Source organism: Echinops telfairi, unplaced genomic scaffold (genome assembly GCF_000313985.2).
Source record: "Echinops telfairi isolate 266 unplaced genomic scaffold, ASM31398v2 ScPeMD7_7424;HRSCAF=8462, whole genome shotgun sequence".
Lineage (NCBI taxonomy): Eukaryota > Metazoa > Chordata > Mammalia > Afrosoricida > Tenrecidae > Echinops > Echinops telfairi.
The window spans coordinates 14,869,478-14,891,367 of NW_022111324.1; the positions used below are offsets into that span (position 1 = coordinate 14,869,478).

Consider the following 21,890-nt stretch of genomic DNA (forward strand, 5'->3'; position numbering starts at 1 on the left):
TGAAAACCCAGAAATAAAATCATCAACATACAGACAACTGATCTTCGATAAGGGCCCCAAAAATATCAAATGGGAAGGTGATGCCCTTTTTAACTTCTAGCTTCTTAAAATGTTTCCAAGCCCCAATATATTGTCAGAAAATGGGATATCCTTTTGATCAGTCACTTGGTGTGTTCATGTAGGGAATTTACTCCATTTATCATCTTTCATCTCTTGAACGCTTTCCTTCCCAATTACCTTAAGTATATGAGCAGATTGCAAAAACACAGCAACAATTAAAAAATACTCTTCGTTTGATTATTTATTATGTGTGGAAGGGCTACTATGTAAAGATAGGAAAAGGCATACTCATAACCTTCAAATAGCTCAGAGTCCAGAAGAGGACAAAAAGCATGCAAAATATAAATGTTATAAATGGTCATGTAGGTATTGTGATTTCTTGTTATTGTGTGTTGTAAAGCCTATCTGACTCATAATGACCCTGAAGTACAAAGTATAACTATCCCATATGATTCCCTAGGTTGTACTCTTTATAGGAACATATGGTCAGACTCTGCTTCTGCAGAGTCACTTGGTGAGCCCAACCATTGACCTCTCTGTTAGTGTCCAAGCAATAATCATTGCACTACCAGGTCTCTTCCGATGTTATGTTAGAAGTCTGTATAAGGATAATAAGGGATAGACTCATCAATGTTCTGGGGAATGAGAGTTGACAAAAGAAGTGCATTGCTTAAATTGATCCTGTATTTCTTGTAGCTATATCACTGTTGCCTCATGTTCCCACATTTAATGCGTTTATTGTCATTAGGTGCTATGTGTCAGTTATAACTCATAGCAAATCTGTGTACAACAGAAAAAACACTGCCCACTCTTGTGCTATCCTCACAGTCATTGTGGCAGCCACTGTGTCTGTTCATCTCATTGAGTGTCTTCCTCTTTTTCACAGACATTTTACTTTCCCACCTATGGTCTCCTTTCCAGGGACTGGTTGCTCCTTATAATATATCCAAAGAATAGAAGACAAATACTTCTTTGGCTCCATGTCTGCCATAGCAATGAACAAATCTGCCTTGGAAGAGAAGATGCAAGGTTTTGTCTCATGTATTTTGAGCATGTCCATAAGAATGGGCTAGCCTCTAGAGAAGTACATTATGCTTTAAAAAGTAAAGGGTCAGCACAAAGGAGAAAGACCCTTCAATGAGATGGTTGCAGTGTATGCAACAATTGGCTCCAACTTAGGAAAAACATTGTGAGACTTGTGCAGAACTGGTAGCATTTTGTTTTGTTTCCTGAGGCAGAACTGACTTCCTGGCAACCTGGCAAATACCATCACCAACACCCAACACCCAAACATCTTTTTTAAATTTTGGCTAGGTCCCATTGAGTGTGTTTTCACCTTCAGTTATGTACAACACAATGGCACACTGCACAGTCTGTACCATCTCAGAACTGTTACAATGCTTGAGCCCATGGTTGCAAGCACTGTGTCGATACATCTCTATGAGGACCTTTCTCTCTTTCACTGCCCCTCTACTTGACCAAGCATGATGCTCTTCTCCAGGGACCAGTCTCTCCTGACAACATGTCCAAAGAATAAGACCCCGTCTTACCATCCTTGCCTCCAAGAAGCACTCTGGCCGTACCTCTTCCAAAATATATCAGCTTTAGCAGTTCATAGCACTTTTAGTATTCTTTTCTAGCATCACAATTCAAATGCATTGATTTTTCTTCAATCTTCTTTATTCAATGTTCAGCATTCACAAGCATATGAGAAGATTGCAAATACCATGGCTTGAGTCAGGCATACCTTACTCCTCGAAGTAACGTCTTTGGTTTTCAATACTCTAAATAGATCTTGTGCAACAGATTTACCTAATGCAGCACAACTTTTGATCTTTTGACTGCTGTTTCCGTGAGCATAGATTGTGGATATAAGCAAGACAGAATTCTTGACAGCTTCAATCTTCTCTCCATTTATCACGATACCTACTAGTCCAGTTGTCAGGTTTTTGGTCTTCTTTACATGGAATATTAATCCATAATAAAGGCTGCAATCCTTGATCTTCATCAGCAAGTTGTTTCAAGTTTTCCTCCCTTTCAGTAAGCAAGGTTTTGTCATCTGCATAAAGCCTTCTTCCAATCCTAATACAACTTTCTTCATCATATAATCCAGCTTCTCTGATTTATTACTCAGCATGCAGATTGAATATGTTTAGAGAGAGGATACAACCTTGTCTCACATTTTTCCTGATTTTAAACCATACAGTATTTCTTTGTTCTATTCTCAAAACTACTTCTTTTTCCATGTACAAGTTCTGCATGAGCACATTGAAGTGTTCTGGAATTCTCATTTTCCTCAAGGTTATCCATAAGTTGTTATGATTCACATAGTAAAATGCCTTGGCATAGTCAATTAAAAATACCCAAGTAAATATATTTCTGCTTCCAGCCAAGATCCACCTGATATCAGGAATGATATCCCTTGTCCATGTAGTCTTCTGATTCCAGCCTGAACCTCTGGCAGTTCCATGTCCATGTACTGCTGCAACAGTTGTTGGATAATCTGTAGCAAAATTTTGCTGGCATGTGTTATCAGTGAAATTGTTCTGTAGCTTGAGAATTCTGCTGGATTACCTTTTTTGGAAAGGATCTTTTCCAGTCAGTTAGCCAAGTAGCTATCTTACAAATTTGCTGGCACTGACAAGTGAGTGTTTCCATTTTAATTGGCATTCTGTGAATTCTTGGAGCTTTGTTTTTGGTTAATGCTTTCAGTGCAGCTTGAACGTCTTCCTTCAACATCACTGAATCTTGCTCATATGCTACCTCCTGAAATAGTTGAATGTAGACTAGTTCTTTTTGGTACAGTGACTCTATGAATGGTTTCCATTTTCTCTTGATGCTTCCTGCATCATTCAATATTTTGCCCAAAGAATCTTTCAATATTGTGACTCACACCTTGGATTTTTTTCTGTGGTTATTTCTGTTTAAGATATGCTGAGTGTGAAAAAAAAAAAGATGTGCTGAGTGTGTTCTTCCCTTTTGGTTTCTAATTCTAGGTCTTTGCACATTTCATCATTTGCAATATTCGTCTTTTGCTTCTTAAGATGCTCTTTGAAATTTTCTATTTATCTCTTTGACAACATCATTTCTTCCATTTGCTTTAGCTACTCTATGATTAAGAGCAAGTTTCATAGTCTCGTCTAACATCCACTTTGATCTTTTCTTTCCTATCTTTTTAATAACCTTTGCTTTCTTCATGAATGATGTTCATGATGTTCTCATGTAGCTCAGCTCATCATGTTGTCTGTTATTATTGTTCAGTGAATTCTCAGAATTCAGATGGGATAGAGCCAAGGTCTTATTGTACTACACTGTCATCTGCTGGCTTGGTTTTAGCTGCTGATATTCAGTTTCTCCAGCATCTATTCCCACAAATGTAGTCAGTTTTATTTCTGTGTACTCTGTGTTAGTCTGGGTACTTTAGAGAAACAAATCTACAGCAATTCATGTATAAGAGAGAGTTTTATATAAAGGTTAAGTGTGCATCAAGTAAATATCCCAACCCAGTGTTGCTCAAGCCCACAAGTCCAACATTAACCCATTAACCCATATGTCCAATACCAGTCCACAAAGTCCTCCTCCATCTCACAAAACAGATGCAGTGATGCCGACTGCAGGAGGAAAGCCGAGTCAGTGAATGTGTAAACATCTCAGCGCTGGCAGGGGTTTCCACATGGCTGCTCCAGCACCTAGGGCTGCATCGGAGTAGGTCTATGTGGCTTCTCCTCAGGGATGTCTTGCAGGAAGTGAGCCTTGCCAGCTAAGGCAGGGAACTGGCTAAGGCAGCTGCACCCTGGTCCGACCATAAGAGAGCAAGAGACCTGAGAACTTGAAAGGCGAGGCTCACCGAGCCATTTATCCCTCTGCCCTTCAATTAACTCCACGTGTGTTTATCGGCCAGGTTGGCACAATAAACTACCTCATAATTCATCTAGAGAAGTTCATGTGTAGAGTTGCCTTTAGTATTGTTGAAGAAAGGTATTTGCTTTGAACAAGTATTGGTTTTCTAAAATTCTATCATGGGATCTCCATCTTCATTTCTATCACGATGTCATTTTCCCATAACTGTCTTCCCCTTTGTTTCCAACTTTTGCATTTCAATTACCAATAATTATCATTGCATCTTGAGTGTATGTTTGTTTAATTTCCAACTGAAGTTGTTAGTAGAATTCTTCAATTTCTTCATCAATAGCCTTTGTGTTTGTGCATAAATTTGAATAATAGTTGAATTGTTTTGGTTTCCCCGAAGGTGGCTAGATATAATCTTATCACAGAGAGCACTATACTGCATGATTGATTTTGCCATGTCCTTTTGACAGTGAATCCTACACTATTCCTCCTGATTGTGTTATTCCCAGCATAGTAAATCATATGATTTTCTGATTCAAAATGGCCACTATTAGTCCACTGAAGCTCAATAATGCGTAGGATAGCAATCTTTATGTGTTCCATTTAATTTTTGACTACTTCCAATTATCCTAGATTCATACTTCGCACATTCCAAGTACTGATCATTAGCAGATTTTTACAGTTGTTTCTCTGTACCATGAGCTATGGCTCATCATCCAATCAAGATCCCAAAGGCTCCACACTCATAAGCTTTACTCGACTCACATCACCATGGTTGACTCCAGTGGGATAAATTAGCTTCCTCAGTCACATTTCAGTTGCCCTTTGACCTGAGGAGCTCATCCTCTGACACTATAGCCAACAGTGTTCTTCCATTCATTAAGCCTCTGATAATGTTTTGAAGCTATACATAAGGTTTTCAGTGGCTCCTTCCTCTGAAGCAGGGAACCATGTCCTTCTTCATTGTCTGTTTTTAGTCTGGACGTTCCGCTGTTTATTCTAGGTGACCCTGCTAGCACTTAAAATACTAGTGACATAACTTCCAGAATGCCAACAACAGATAAGCCATCATATTATGACAAAAAGACAGACAAGTGGTGGAGCTAGAGTCTTAGGATGACTTATATACAGAAATACTGGGAACTAGTAGGTAATTAAAACAAAACAAAAAACGATCACAATAATTGACGTATGCCCCTCCCCCCTCCTAGGGGAACGAACAGCAGAAAAGTGGGTGAAGGGAGACAGCGGTCAGTGTAAGACAGAAAAAAAAAAAAGAATAATTTATAAATTAAGAAGGAGACATAGGGAGGGAGTAAAAAAAATCAGTGATACCAAGGGCTCAAGTAGAAAGAATATGTTTTGAAAAAGATGATGGCAACATATGTACAGATGTGTTTGACACAATGTATGTATGTATGGATTGTGATAACAGCTGTAAGAATCCTCAATAAAATAAAATAAAATAAAAAGATTATTGACATATAATTCACTAGCTTAAATATACTTAAAAGAGTTGTGCAGTTATCACCACAATTAATTTCAGAACATTTTTCTTCATTCTTGTACATTATTACTAGTTCCCACTTATAGCCCAACATCCCCTAGAATAATCCTAAGCAATTATTAATCTAGTTACTGTCAATGGATTTACTTATCCTGGATTTCACATAAAAGAAAAAGAATACAAAAAATGCAATGACAACAAAATGAAACAGAAAAAATCTCAATCAAAGAGAAAGCAAAAGAGAATAGAAATGAGAACAAATTGAAAATGGGTCAAAAAGGAAAATAAATGGTAATATGTTAAATTTTGACTTAACTATATTTTCAGTAATCCATTTTCCAATGCATTTTGTCTGAGGGCAAGTAAATTCACATCACTGGCCAATGTCCCAAGGAAATTCATTGTAGGCTTAATCTGAGTGGGGACTTTACAAATGGATTATAGGTTTTCACAGTATCCATAGGCATCTGCAAACGTGGTCCACAAAATTTAAGCTGTAGCACAATTCCCTCCTCTAATTTTTGTTTTTGATATTTAAAATCTTTGGGTCACACAAGCTGATATGCTCCCTTTGTGCGGGTTTAACTGGCACCTCCCTACAATGGCTATTTGTTTTAAGATCGCAGACACTGTTGGTATATTTTTGATAGCTGGTTACCATCTGAGTTCTTCATTCCCCTTTGCACTCATATCTTTAGTAAGCACTTCTTGGGGTCAAGTATATTAATTTATTTTTTATTTGTTCAGGGTGTTAGGACAAATTATATTCTTAACTCTCACCCCTTAAATCTGTTCCCCAATTGAGTATTTATTGTCCATGTTCAATCAGTGTGGCTATTCTTATCATTTTATTTGCTTTCAGCATACTAGATGTTGGTACTTGGTACAAGATAGCTATCTGCTTAAGTGCTAAATACATTTTTCATGTATAGTAGGAATTACTCTAAAGTATGTGACTCTTGATTCCTACATGTCAAGTCCTTCTCCACCATTGAGTTTGATAAACTTGGCCAAGTTACTTAATTTCTTTGAGCAGTAATTTTCTGTCATTAAAGTGGCTTAAATAGTATTTACTACCCCAATAAATTGTTTAGAGGATTAAGTAAGTTAATACCTATAAAACTTAAAACAATACCTGGGATACAGATTAATATTAAAGACAATATTAATATTAAAGACAAGAATCAATAAAAGACTGGTGTTTCCATGCTCTTTGACATATATATATTTTATATAAATATTTTTATATAAATTTAAATATAAATAAATATAAATATAAAATCATTTTATTGGGAGCTCATATGGCTCTTACCACAATCCATCCATCCATCCATCCATCCATCCATCCATCCATCCATCCATTGTGTCAAGCATATTTGTGCATATGTTGCCATCATCATTTTCAAAACATTTTTTTTCTACTTGAGCCCTTGGTATCAGTTCCTCATTCTCCCCCTCCACTTATTGTTTATATCTTACATATGACCAATGTCTTCCTTCACCCACTTTTCTGTTGTCTGACCCCCTGGGAAGGGGTTATATGTAGATCATTGTGATTGGTTCCCCCTTTCTCCCCACACCTTCCCCTTACCCTCCTGGTATCACTACTCTCTTATTGGTCCTGAGGGGTCTGTCTGTCCTGGGTTCCTTGTGTTTCCAGCTCTTATCTGTACCTGTGTACATATTCTGGTCTAGTCAGATTTGTAAGGTAGAATTTGGGTCATTATATTGGGCGGGGGTGTGGACGAAGCATTAAAGAACTAGAGGAAAGTTTTGTTTCATCGGTGCTATACTACACCATGACTGGCTTGTCTCTTCCTTGTGATCCTTCTGTAAGGATATATCCAATGGTCTACATACAGTTGGGCTTTGGTTCTCCCCTCTGCACTCCCTCTCTGAGATAGTTAAAATTTATTGTGCCAACCTGGCTGGTAAACACGTGGGGTTAATTGAAGGGCGGAGAGATAAATGACTCCATGAGCCTTCCCTTTCTAGTTCTCTGGTCTCTTGCTCTCTGGTGGTCGGTCCAGGGTGCAGCTGCTTTAGCCAGTTCCATGCTTCAGCTGGCAAGGCTCACTTCCTGCAAGATATCCTGAGGAGAAGCCACATGGACATACCCTGATGCAGCCCTAGGTGCTGGAGCAGCTGTGTAGAGATCCCTGCCAGCACTGAGATGCTTACACATTCACAGATTTGTCTTTCCTCCTGTAGTCAGTGTCATTGCGTGTGTCTTGTGAGATGGAGGAGGAATTTATGGATTGTTGTCGGACATAGGGGCTAATGTTGGACTTGTGGGCTTGAGAAGCACTGGGTTGGGATGTTTTCTTGATGTGCACTTCACCCTTTATATAAAACTCTCTTCTTATACATATGAGTTTCTGTGGATTTGTTTCTCTAATGTTCCCAGACTAACACACCCTCATTCACATTGATATGATTTTTTGTTCTGGTTCTTTGATGCCTGATACCTGACCCCATCAGCACCTCATGATCAAAATGTACAAAAGTCCATTTCCCTACCATTATATATAAATTTATTTACATTTGTACATACCTGTATTTTGACCTCTCTCAATGCCCACTTGCCTCCTAGTTCTTTCCTCTATTTCCTTTTTATATGTATAAAATTTTAATCTAGATGCATTTCTACTAACTTGATGTCTCCTGTGCCTAAATATTCACCCAGTGTCTCGTTATCATTTACTTCCAGTCTCCTGAAGTTCTTCTATGCTTTCCAGCCCTTCACAGTTGTGATTTCCTTGTTACGGTGGAAAATAACTGGGGAGTTTGCCAGGATGACAATAAATTGTTGCTATTAGTGATGATTTTATGGCTCATTAGTAGGAGTTAATAATGATAAAATAGGTTTGTTTCATATAGTTTTAGGGATCATTTAAGAGATAAAATGATATTCCCTATGTTTATTATAGTCATGCATATTTATTATAAAATATTAGGATAATACAGAAGTAAAAAACTTAAAAAGTGAAAGATGGGTTCGCTAAATATTTATTGAGGGCCTACTATGTGCTAAAACTGTTAGGGGCCTGAACATAATTTCCATTAATAGTTTGATTATATTCTTACAGATTTTTAAAAGATCTGTAATCATATAAGTGATATTGTTTACTGTAAACCTCTGAGTTACAAACATTCCACTTATAAAAAAACCTCATTGTCGTGATATGGAGTCAATGCTGACTCATAGCGACCACTTGTGGGTTTCTGAGACTGTAACTGTTTATAGGAGTAGAAGGCTCCATTTTTCTCCTGCTGAGCTGCTAACCATGTGGATAGCAGCCCAACGCATGAACACTACACCTCCAGGGCTCCTTATCCCACTTATAGAAAATGTGTATTTGCCCTTCACTATTTGTAGAGAAAATTTATCCAAATGAATTTGGAAATTATCAAATAATATCACATATTACGTGGAAGTAAAATTTTGTTGAAGATAAAAACACCAAAAGAACAACAAAAATAAAAACAGTTGCAGTAGTACAAGAGGGAACTGCCAGAAATTCAAGCTGGATTTAGACAAGGTTATGGAATGAGGGATGGACATGCACTACTGCTGTCAGATGGATCATCATTGAGAGCATAGAATACTGGAAAGCTGTTTATGTGTTTGTTTGTACTATGCAAAGGCATTTGATTTGTGGATCATAACAAGCTATGAATCATGTTGTGAAAAATAGAAATTTCAGAACACTTAATTGTGCTCATGAGGAACCTGTACTTAGACTGAGGCAATCATTTCAACAAAACAAAGGAATACTGCATAGTTTAAATCAGGAAAGGTGTGTGACAGGGCTGTATTTTTTTACTCATTTTTATTCAATCTGTATTCTGATCAAATAATAAGAGAAGCTGGAATATATGAAGAAGTGTGCTGCATTGTGATTGTCAGATGGCTTATTAACAACCTATGATATGCAGATGTCACAAACTTCCTTGGTGAAAGAGAGGAAGACTTGAAGTACTTGCTGTTGAAAATCAAGGATTGCCGTCTTCAGTATGGATTACAACTCACAACTGCACCAGTAGGTATTATCCTGAAAATTGGAGAAAAGGTGGAAGTTGTCAAGGAATTCATTTTCCTAGGATCAATTCAATCTGAACACATGGAAACGGCAGTCAAGATAACAGATGACATGATGCATTGGGCAAATCTGCTTCAAAAGAGCACTTTAAATTGTTAAAAAGCAGTCTCTTCCAAGCCACAGTATTTTCAATTGCCTGATATGCATGTGAAAAATGGACAAGAATAAGGAAGGCGGAAGGAGAGTTGATCCCTTTGAATTGTGGTGTTGGGGAAAAATACTGAGTATACAAGGAAAAACAAACAAATATGTCTTGGGAAATGTATAGCCAGAATACCCCTTTTTACTTTGGGTATGTTATCAGGATTGACCAGTCCTTACAGAAGGAAATCATTCTTGATGAAGTGGAAAAGACAAAGACCCTCAATGAGATGGATTGACACAGTAGTTGCAGTAATAGATTCAAGCATAGCAGTCATGAGGATGGCACAGGACTGGGCATGGTTTTGTTATGTTGGCCCTTAACGATAGCAAGGACAAATTTGCCTGCACTTTGAAGGGAGAGAGCCAGCCTTTGCTTGGAGCAGACTTTTCATGACAATCACCTTTATTTGAAGCATGTGCAGCTGTTAAATCACTGAACAGTCTGCAGACTTTTTCTACTAAAGTAAGACTAAATAAGAACGATAAACACATGCTCAGACTTATTTACAAATTCACTTTATGGACATTCTTAGAGATGGAGTTTGTTTTTGATTTGGGGGCTGCTCTTAATAAGACCATACTTGAAAATTACTGTCTTGTTCCTTGCTTTTCATTATCAGATGATATATATTGGATAATTTTTGCTTGTATAAGTTTACTCTTTCCTTCTGGACTGTTTGATAGTACTCTGGAATGGATACATTATTTTCCATAAGTAAATTAATTAGTTAAATACTTTTTATTGAATTCCTGCTAGTTTTCAGCTTTTCATTATTATAAGGAGTGATGCAGTGCACATCCTTTTACTTAAAAATCTCTGGCAACTGTATCTCTAGGATAAATTTCTAGATTATGGGGATTAGCAGCTGGTAGATTAAATGGCATATTCATTCATTTAGAATCTTAAAAAATGAAAGAAAATTGTTTTAGATGATTGCTACCCAAGATTAAGTAATTGGTAGTCATTGGACACTTGTTTGGTTTGGACCTATTGCTTTGAGGTTATCCAAATAATTGGGACCTGGGACTCAAAAATACTTGCTGTCACGTACTCTGCCTTTGTAAATGAACAGTACAGAAAGTATTGCCTTATCTGCAACCCTCATGGTTTGTATAACTAGTGTCCTTGCTTGCTATTTTCTCTCATGAGATCACTGAAGATATGGGTGCTATAACAAAGTGTGGTGAAGAAATCAGATGGTTCCTAATTATTAGGAAAAAAATATGGTCTGGAATCTTTTCTATTTCTTTTTTATTTTAAAATTATTTAGTCATTGTTACTGGGTCCTATTTTTTGGTTGTCTTTATTTTGAATTTGTTTCTATATATGGAAGTCCAGATGGATAGATCGATGATGACAGCAACAGGATTAATAATTATGTGGGACCATGGAAGGGGAGATGGGGGTGGGGTGGGCATCGGAAGTCAAAAGCAATGTGCACAAGAAGGAAGAAACGGTTCCAAATTTGATTATGGTGATGAATGTACAATCCTTCTTAATATGATTCAATTATAGAATATGTTAATTATATATCAATAAAACTATAACAAAAGAGACTATTTTTACTTAAGCATATAAATCTTTTCCTCCAGCACTTCAGCAACTCTGGATATTATCAGTCTTTATAGCTGCTGTTGATCTAATTAGTAAATATGTTTCTTTGCTTTAATTTGCATTTCAAAATTTATTAGTTGGATTGAGTGTCTGTTGGCTAGCTGTATTTTATATATTGTGACCTGGACTGTGTGCAATGTCCTCAAACTGATGTTCTATGGGTTGTTTTTAATCTTATTCATCTATACTGCTATAAGATACTGCTATACTAAAGAAAATAACTTTGCTATACTACAGAAAATACTGATACTGCTTTACTTCAGAAAGTAACTTTGTCCCCACAAACATTGAAAAGTATAGACCAATATCCCTCATGAACATAGATGCTAAAATTCTCCAAAAAAGAAAAATCATGGTCATTAGATTACAGCAGCATATCAAAAAAAGAATTCACCCATGACCAGGTGGGATTCATTCCAGATATTCAGGCTCAATACTCGAAAAACAATCATTGTAATCCACCACATAGAAATAAAGAAAGAAATAAAAACCACATGATCATATCAATAGGGGCATAAAAGGCATTTGACAATATTCAACACCCATTTCTGTTTAAAACATTCAACCAAATAGTAATAGAAGATTCCTCAGCATAATAAAAACCATATATAAGAAACCATAAGCCAACATCATGCTCAGAGTAGGTAAAAGCTAGAACATTCCCACTGAACACAGGTACTAGGCAAGGATGTTCCCCTTCACCACTCTCATTCAGCATCGTGCTGGAAGTTTTAGCCAGAGCCATCAGACAACAAAAAGAAATCGGGAATACAAACAGGCAAAGAAGAAGTGAAACTCTTGCTATTTAAAGATGATATGATCCTGTCCATAGAAAACCCAAACGTTTCCACAAAAAGCCTGCTGGAGACAATCGAGGAATTTGGCAAGGTATAGGATACAAGCCAGAAATCAATTGGGTTCCTGTATGCCAGTGAAGAGTGCTATGAAAAGGGCACTAAGAAATCAGTACACTTTACAATAACTACAGAAAAGATGAAATACTTAGGAGTAAACGTAAGTAAAGAAACAAACTATACAGAGAAAACTGCAGAACATTACTGTAAGAAACTAAAAAGGATTTGAAAATCCCATGCTCATGGATACACAGACTAAACATTGTAAAAACAATAATACTACCTAAAGCAATATACAGATACAATGCAATACCAATTCAAATCCCAAATAAATTCTTTAAGAAATGGAAAGACTAATTACCAATTTAATATGGTCAGGCAAAAGACCCAGGATAAACAAAGAACTTCTTAAAATTAAGAAACAAGTAGGAGGCCAAGTGCTGAAAGACCTAAAACTTACTACATAGCCACAGTAGTCAAAACAGCCTGGTACAGGTACAACAAGAGCTACATAGACCAATGGATCAGAACAGAAAGCGAGATATAAATGCATCAGCCATCTAGTCTTTGACAAAGGATCTTGAAAGATCCAATGGGAGAAAGACAGCCTCTTCAACAAATTATGTTGGACAAATTGGATTTCCATATACAGAAGAATGAAACAAGATCCATTCTTTCCCCCATGTACAGAAACAAGCTCAAGATGGGTTAAAGACCTAAATGTAAAACCCAGAGCTCTCAGGATCTTCAATGAGAAGGCTGGAACAAAGTTAAGGGTTCTATTGCAGGGCCCACATAGACTACCAAGTATAATAGAGGAGTCCCACAGAACAGAAGACAAGATAGATGACTGGGACATCCTGAAACTACATCACTTATGCACCTTGAAGCACTTCATCAGGAGAATGAAATGAGATCCCACAAATTGGGAAAAAATTTTTTTACCAATAACACACATTATGCATGGCATAACTCGGGCTATAATAAAAGGACTTAACATGGAGGCCCTACATAATGAACTGAGCCCTGCCTCAAAAGTGCCTGCACTCTTGGACTGAGGACTGGGTACTCAGATGGGATAGAGAAGCACAGAGAGGCCACTGCGGACCTGTGGAAGTGGTGGTCATTGGCACTTGGAGGGGATCCCACGGTTTGGTGGGAGTCCAATTGGAAGGGACCCAGTGTCACCATATATTATTTTGTACCTTGATGACCCCCTCACAGCAACAGGACAGGTTTCGATCTGTCAGGCAGGGTTTTGAACTTGGAAGAATGGATCCAGGAAGTTCCCTCCGGCACCAATCCCCATACTTAGGGTAAACATTGCTCAATTGAATGGGAGATGGAACTATGTGGAGCAATAACTCACGGGTTGCAGTTCACAGACTGTACTGGCATAGGCTCCTCATAACTATGTGATCCAGAATGATGTGTCATTGGGAAAATTGATGATGTTACAAGTGCAGCCACCTTATACTCCAAGGGGGTGATTAATAGTGTTATACTTTTCTGTATATATGGGTTGTTGTTTCCTTGCCTCTAGGTTGCTTGTTATTCTTTGTGTGTTTGTTTTATATTGTCTCCTAGTTGGTTTGTTGATGTTGATGGGGTAGTTGGGGTTTTGAATTTATCATAATACGAATGACAAAGTAAACCTGAGTCATGGATATCCCAGGGACAAGCAGATGGATTCTGGGCCCCCATTGAACGCTATCCCATTCCAAAAACATTTAGGTCTGAAAACTTGGCCCCGTTTGATACTCACTTTCATGAAATGGTCACTATTACAGCAAAGTGTGGTGAAAAAAGCAGATTGTGCCTGGCTATCAATCGGAATAGTGTCTGGGGTCTTAAATGCTTGTATTCAAACAAGCAGCCATCTAAGCAAGGAGTTAACTAAGTTCACACGGAAGAAACACACCAGTTTGTGCAATCCAAAGACTACAATAACAAAATTTAAATATGACAAAAGGAAAGTATTAGAGCTCAAATTGCGAATATTCAATTTGTAGAAGCCTCCGAGAACAGTGGGAGCCCAAACTATCTGCAGAGTATCTAGTCAGATAAGCCTTTGGCAGATCCCCTCTAGCCACAAGCAAGGGTCTATGAACAGCTTTACTATCATCAGGTAGAGATCACTGTAGTCATGCTTATAGTGAATTGAACTGGATACTTGGTCAGTTGACCTCCCCCTGGATCCAATCTGAAATTGTTCTAGGTGAAACTATTTCTTGCTTGCTCTATGACAAAAATTTCCTTCCTGGCCTTTTAAGTATTCATGGTAGTCTTTTTTTCTTACTCATTATTTGTAATTTTATCTCTGTATTATTATTATTTTATCCTTACCACTTTATTTTGTTTTTTATTGTTTCTGTTGGGTTTTCCAGTTTGTGAAGCCCAGAAGGAGTAGGTGCATAGAGATAAGAACTGTTGCAAGGGTTTATAGGGGAGGTAGAGAGGGGTGTGATATAGGGAATGTGAGGGGATTGGAGGAGCAAACTATGTATATGGGAGTGGGGACAGACACTAGAACTCATGGTGATTACACAACTCATTTAAAAAGCAATTTAACCTAGGGGGAGGGAGGAGAAAATATTCTAAAATTGATTGTGGTGATGATTGTACAACTCTTCTTAATATAACTTAAATATTGAATTGTGTGATATATGGATTCAGTGTCAATAAAGCTGTATAAACAAACAAATGGATAGATAGGTAGATAGATAGATAACTTATCATATGTTGGTAAAAAAGTTTTCCTCCTGGTGTGTGTTTTATATGCTGTACACTTTATAGAAGTTTTTTTGTTAGCCAGGTTTCTTGATCATTATTATGGCATCTTAGTTTTTTTCATGCTATTTGTTGTTGTTAGGCACCATAGAGTTGGTTCTGACCCACAATGACCCTATGCACAACAGAACAAAGTACTGCCTGGTCTTGCACCCTGCTCACATTAGTTCCTTGCTTGAACCCACTATTGCAGTCACTGTGTCAGTCCATCTTGGTGAGGGCCTTTCGCTTTCTCACTGTCACTAATTAGAAAAGAATATTTTATTGGCATATAGCTCACATATCATACAATTTAATCATTCAATTTATTAAGAAGATTTGTGCAATTGGAACCACAATCAATTCCAAAACATTTTCATCTCAAACCACCTATCTCTCGTGAAATGCCCCTATACAGTTATTATCTCTGTAGATCTATGAACCCGGGATTTCATATACATAAAATCATACAAAACAAAACAGAACAAAATCTTGCAAAATAATACAAGCTAAGCAAACAAACAAACAACAAAATCAATGACTAGACAAAATATTGAAAAATTATCATCAAAGGGAAAGCAGAAAATATTAAAAACAGAAACAACTTTAAAATGGTTCAAAAGGTACCAAATGGAGAGAAAATGATAGGATATTACATTTAAACTTAAGTACAACTGCTATAATTGACTTGACAATGCTTTCTGTCTGGTATCAAGGCTATTCACATCCCTGGACTATGGTCAGAAGGATTCCCTGGAGACTTAATCTATGTGGGGACTCTGCAAATGGATTTTGAGCTTCCACTGTCATCTATAGCCTTCTGCAGAATGGGTGTTCACAATTTAAGTTCTAGTACCATTCCCTCCTTCGGATTTGGGTTTTATTATTTAGAATCCTTAGATTACACAGGCTGGTATGCTTCTTCCATGTGGACTTAGATGGTGCTTCGCTTAGTTGGCTGCTTGTGTGAAAACAAGCCTTTAATATCCCAGACGCTATGTACCCCTTCTACTTTACCAAGCATGTTGTCTTCCAGGGACTGGTCTCTCCTGACAACATGTCCAAAGAATATGAGACCAAGTCTCACCACCACTGCCTCCAAGGAGCATTCTGGCTGTACTTGTTCCAAGACAGATCTGTTTGTTCTTTCGGCAGTCTATGGTACTTTCCATATTCTTGGCCAGCACCTTAATTCAAATGCATTGATTCTTCTTCTGTCTTCCTTATTCAGTGTTCAACTTTCACATGTATATGAGATGATTGAAAATACCAGTCCTCAAAGTAACCTCCCTGCTTTTCAGCACTTTAGAGGTTGTATGCAGCAGATTTACTCGATGCAATTTGTCTTTCGATCTCTTCACTGATACTTTCATGAGTTTTGGTTGCGGATCCAAGCAACACGAAGTCCAGATATCATGTAATTCCACAGTTCAGTCACATCCAGCAGTATTGTAAAATTGCTACCACAATCAGGTTACAAACATTCTTTTCCTTCTTGAACTACTTGACATCAGCTCCCTTTTGCCATCCTCCTTCCCCCTCGCCCCTTACTGTACCTCCTAGAACCATTATTTTACTTGCTGTCCTTGTAGGTTCATTGATCCTGGGTTTGATGAAAACTGAAAAAGGTATAACAAAAATTCAGAGGTTACCCCTAATGACAAAACACATCTGAGATTAGCTTCACTATGAACAAAAATAGCAATAAACAAAAAATACAGAAAATGTTGAAAACTAGAAAAGGCCTAAAGTGCATCAGAGATGGGATCAACTGACAAGGCTTAAACCATTCAAGTCAGCTTTTATCATGTTGCTCTTTTATAGTCATCTCTGCAATGCACTCCGTCTGATAGCCAGTTTCTTCCCATTTCTCTATTAGGGATAGAGGGAAATTACCAAAGGCTTATTTCCTATGTAGATCCCACAAATGTATCTTGGGCTCCCAATGCCATCTATAGCCTTCTGCAAACCAGAGTCTCACAATTTAGGCTGTAATATTATTCCCTCCTTCAGCTTTGGATTATGTGATTTGCTATCCTTTGATCAGTGATCTTGGTGTGCTTCTTCCATGTAGACTTAGTTGACATCTCATTTAGACGACTACTTGTTTGGAAACAAGCTTTTAAGGTCCCAGACACTATTTTACCCCAAGCACTATCTATTTTTTTCACCACACTTTGCTATATAGCACTTTTATCTTCTGTGTTCCCTTCCTGAGGGTGAGTATTGAGCAGGGTCAAGCTGTAATAAATAATTGTTCTTAAATTGGATCTAGGATTTAGTGTGAACCCAAAACCCATTCCTGGATGTAGTCCCCACCCACCTGCCTTTAGCTCTCTTTAGAGATCTCCATGTTAATTTTAGATTAGAGTCCCATCATTCAACTCCCTGTCAGGGAAAATTTATAACAAAATTAACTGAGAATTCCAGTCACAGGTTTACCACAATAGTATATATATCTTACTACAGCATATCTTGATGTTACCCATTGGTCCAGTTGTGAGGACTTTGGTCTTCTTTACATTGAGTTGTAAAACACACTGAAGGGTGCATTCCTTGATCTTCATCAGCAAGCGCTTCAAGCCCTTCTTGCTTTCACTAAGGGAGGTTGTGTCATCTGCACGTAACAACTTTTTAATAAGCCTTCCTCCAATCCTAATGCCATACTCTTCTGCATATAATCCAGTTTCTCTGATTATTTGCTTCGCATATAGATTGAATAAGTGTGGTGGGAGGATACAACCCTGTCACAAACCTCACTTTTCCTGATTTTAAGCCATACAGTATTCCCTTGTTCTGTTCCCACAACTTTCTCTTCATTCATGTACAAATTCTGCATGAGCACAATGAAGTGTTGTGGAATTGCAATTTTTCTCAAGGCAATCCATAGTTTGTTAAACCCACACACTCATATGGACACATATGGTCAAATGCCTTGGCATAGTCAATAAAAACAAGTCAACACCTTTCTTGTTATCTCTGCTTTTAGTGAATGTCAATCTGAAATCAGCAAAGACGTCTCTTGTTTCACATCCTCTTCTGAATCCAGCCTGAATTCCAGCAGCTCCATGTTAATGCACTTCCACAATTGTGGTTGGATGATTTTTAGCAAAATTTTACTTGCATATGATATCAATGATATTGTTTTATAATTTGGACATTCTCCTAAGAAGTTGTTTCATGTTTAAGGATTCCTAATTTAGTAGGAACCATATAATAAGAGTTCCTGCATCTTTAGATATTTCTGATTTTTATTATAACCACAGTTATTACATTCTTAAGTGTTCATTAACTTTTCTCTTTTTCCTGCTTTTGTGCTTCTAAGTTTTACCTTCAGCTTAGTATATACAATTTTATCAAATATTTTGAATGGTAACATATTATTACTTACTGTGAAGTATAAGTGAGTCTAAGATGAGCCCTGTTAAACTCAGCTTAAGCAAGTACCCATTTGTATTAGAAGTACCTGGATTATACTTCATACCAAATTATATTATAAGTAGGGTCACTATGAGTCCCTTTTTCGCTGCCATAGTCCCAGCTTAACTTATCTCAGTGTAATTTTTAATAGGATTCCCTTTCATTCTGATAAGTCTAACCATCTGTACAAAAAGAGAAAGGTTTATAAGAGATAGTTGGTTGTATGGGAAAATTTAAAAAATAGTTCAATAGTGTAATGTCCATATTTTTAATTTATATTTCTAAAATAATAGTAATGTTTCATATGCTTTAGCTTTAAAAAACTCCATTTTAGTACTTCTATGATAAACTTTGTGGCAGTCTTCTTAGAGATGCTTGTGTGAGTTATTTTCGGAGCTGTGATTCTAGTGTCTACCCTCTTTTGGTCTTAATTTCTAGAATTTTGTTCAGTTTTTTAAAATCATTTTATTAGGGGCTCATACAACTCTTATCACAATCCATACATACATCTGTTGTGTAAAGCACATTTGTACATTCGTTGCCTTCATCATTCTCAAAACATTTGCTCTCCACTTAAGTCCCCGGCTTCAGGTCCTCGTTTCCCCCCTCCCTTCCTGCTCCCCCCTCCCTCATGAGCCCTTGATAATTTCTAAATTATTAATTTGTCATATCTTGCCCTGTCTGACATCTCTCTTCACCCACTTTTCTGTTGTCCATCCCCCAGGGAGGAGGTCACATATAGATCCTTTTAATCGGTTCCCTCTAATTATGTTCAGTTTTTATATAAAAGTTTCCTCACAATGCATATTTATTTAGTATTCTTTTAAAATACTGAATTAGTTATGTGTGTGTACATGTTTCGCTTATATTTTAATCTGTCATCAAATCTTCTCATCTGACCTTGATCAAAATTTTAATTTGGCCCCTAAATCTTTGTTTATTATGTTGATGTTTTCTGCTGGTGTATTTCTAGATAGGAATGAACTTATACTTTTATTATAGAATTTTGCAGAATATTAACACAGATCCCTGTGGGATCCACTTAATACTAATCCCTATTTACAGTAACAGCATTGATGAAACCTTAGTACTTATGATCTGCCAGACAGATTTTTATCTAATTTATTTTATCATTCAGACAATATTTCAGTCATTTTCTTATATCTTACAATATACATACATTGTGTAAATTATATATCCTTTCTTTACCAAACCTACTGCTACTTATAGGGGTTTAAGAAGTACCCCACCTAAAACTATGTCTCCATTGCTCTAGAGTTGATTCTGATGCAGAGTGATGCTGTAAGACAGCAGACTGCCCTGTAGGCTTGCCAGTGCTGTAAACTTTTATGTGAGCAGACGGCCATGCCTTTCTCCAGTAGAGAAGCTGGTGGGTTAGAACCACGAACTTTTTTGCTTAGCAGTTGAGCAATTTAATTATTGCTCCACTTGGACTTGCTTAAAAAGTATTTTAGAGCTTAAAATTACCCATTTCAAGTTTGATTGTAAATTGTTTTCTTCTTTCTGACTAAAATTATCACTTACATTTTGGGGTGTTTCATGAAGTTACTTAAAACTTAAAAGGCCAAGCAGTTTCACCTTTCCTTTAGTCAAAAACATCTTATGTTCATAAATATATCTTTAAAAACTCTAAAATAAATATCTTATTTGTGTATGCACGTATATCAGATATAAGAAGGGACTTCAAAAATTTCATGGGAAAATTCTTTTATTTTTAAGTATAATATTTATTCAAACTGTTTGAAACTCTCCTTGCCCCCTGGTTTGTATGAGTGTGTGTGTGTGTGTGTATCTATCTATCTGGAAAAATAGAACTGAAAAAATGATGGAAGTTTTTGAAGCTCCCTTGTATTTATATATGTTTACGTATATTAGTTAAAACATTTTTAGCATTTGTTTGCTTTGCTAATAGGATGTTACTATTTGAGAATATTAATATCACAAGTAGAGCATCATATATGAATCTTTCATTGTGTTACCTTTAGCTTCTCAATTTTACTCTCTCTGGATAATGTTCATTATTTCTACGGAGATGGCAGTGCAATGGTTGTGCTCTTTGCTGCTAACTGAGAGGTCAGCGGTTCAAATTCACCAAAGAAAAGATCTGGTGATCTGCTCCTATAAAGAAGAAGTAAAACCAAACCAAACAACCACTGCTATTGAGTCAACTCAGTCTATCTGTAGAACTGCCCCCATCGGGTGTATAGGGCTGTAAATCCTAAGAAAAGTGGACTGCCTCTTCTTCCTCTCTAGGAGTCGTTGAGGAGTTTGCTTAGTAGCCTAGTGTCTAACCCACTGTGTCACCATGGAACTTTCAGTGAAAATTAAAGTCTAAGAAACCTCATGGGGTTCCTCTGCCTTGTAGGGTTGCGATGAGTTGGAATTGACTTGATAGCATACAATAGGTATTTCTAGATATTTTCAATTTCATACTGTGGAAGCTGTGGGATGTTTTGAAAGTAGTTATGTAGGCACTAAAGATAAATTGCACTAATAAGATATGTATTGTTATGTTTGTTATGAATATAATATAAATAGTAGGATTGCTTGATTGTTGCATCAGCATCATAGTCATATTTCTTGCTGTATCAGTCTTTACATTTTCACTGTTTTTATGTTTCTTCTACAGAGAGTGATAATGAACTCTCAAGTGGAACAGGTGATGTCTCAAAAGATTGTCCTGAGAAGATCCTGTATTCTTGGGGAGAACTACTAGGAAGATGGTAAATATTTATTTTTCCTATTGAAAATTTTGTATTTACATTGTTGATTGATACTGATTTCTTATATTAGTTAAATCCTATGAATGTGTTGGAGAAAGAGGATTGTTTTAGTCAGGGTCCAGGCTAGAAAACAAAGCCATGTAAGGTCTTTTGAACCGAAGGATTTAATACAGATAATTGATTTACATGTATCATTAGAATACTGAAAGAATAAAAGGGGGATCTGAAGTAACCCAGGTAGTAGAAAGAAGCTAATAGCTGTATGGATGGAAAATATATTGGAAAAGTATTGATAACAGAATCTTAATCCGAAGAGGTCTCTTGAGTACTGACATGGGAACTTTTGAGGAGGCTTCTTAACCGGTGGCTTGAATTTCTGAGGAAAGTTCAGAACAGTTAGAAATTAGAAGAACCAGCAGGGAGAAAACATTTATATAATTTCTGAAGACAGAAAGACTGAATAGACACTCAAAATTCTGAGGTCGTGAGGAACACCATAGGATTGGTACTGAGATTAGTATTTGTTGGGGGTTATGGTATTTCCAGTCTGGTAAAACAATTTGTGAATTCTTTCTTCTACCTTCTATTCTCATGCCAAAATTGAAACCAGAAAAGCAGTTAAACCAAAGATAATATTTGTAGAGATCAATTAAACTAATACATTTTTAAACTAGACTGATCAAGGAGTAGGGAGTGAAAAAATTAAAATTACAGGAATTAAAGGGTAAATAATTCAGGAATATTTAGGCATGAATATTACAAATAACTTGCTACTAATAACTTCAGCAACTTAGGCGAATTGGACAAATTCCTTGAAAGTTACCA

The 21,890-nt window shown here is 36.9% G+C and overlaps 1 protein-coding gene across 3 annotated transcripts in view; it reads left to right on the top strand.

Moving 5' to 3' along the window:
• Nucleotides 1–21,890, top strand: part of RABGAP1L (RAB GTPase activating protein 1 like) — an 812,491-nt gene that overhangs the window by 209,504 nt on the left and 581,097 nt on the right. For all 3 annotated transcript variants that reach the window (XM_004706718.2, XM_004706719.2, XM_045297897.1), the window contains exon 12: nt 20,972–21,065. In XM_004706718.2, the coding sequence (XP_004706775.1) occupies nt 20,972–21,065 (94 nt within the window). The remainder of the gene's footprint in view (nt 1–20,971; nt 21,066–21,890) is intronic.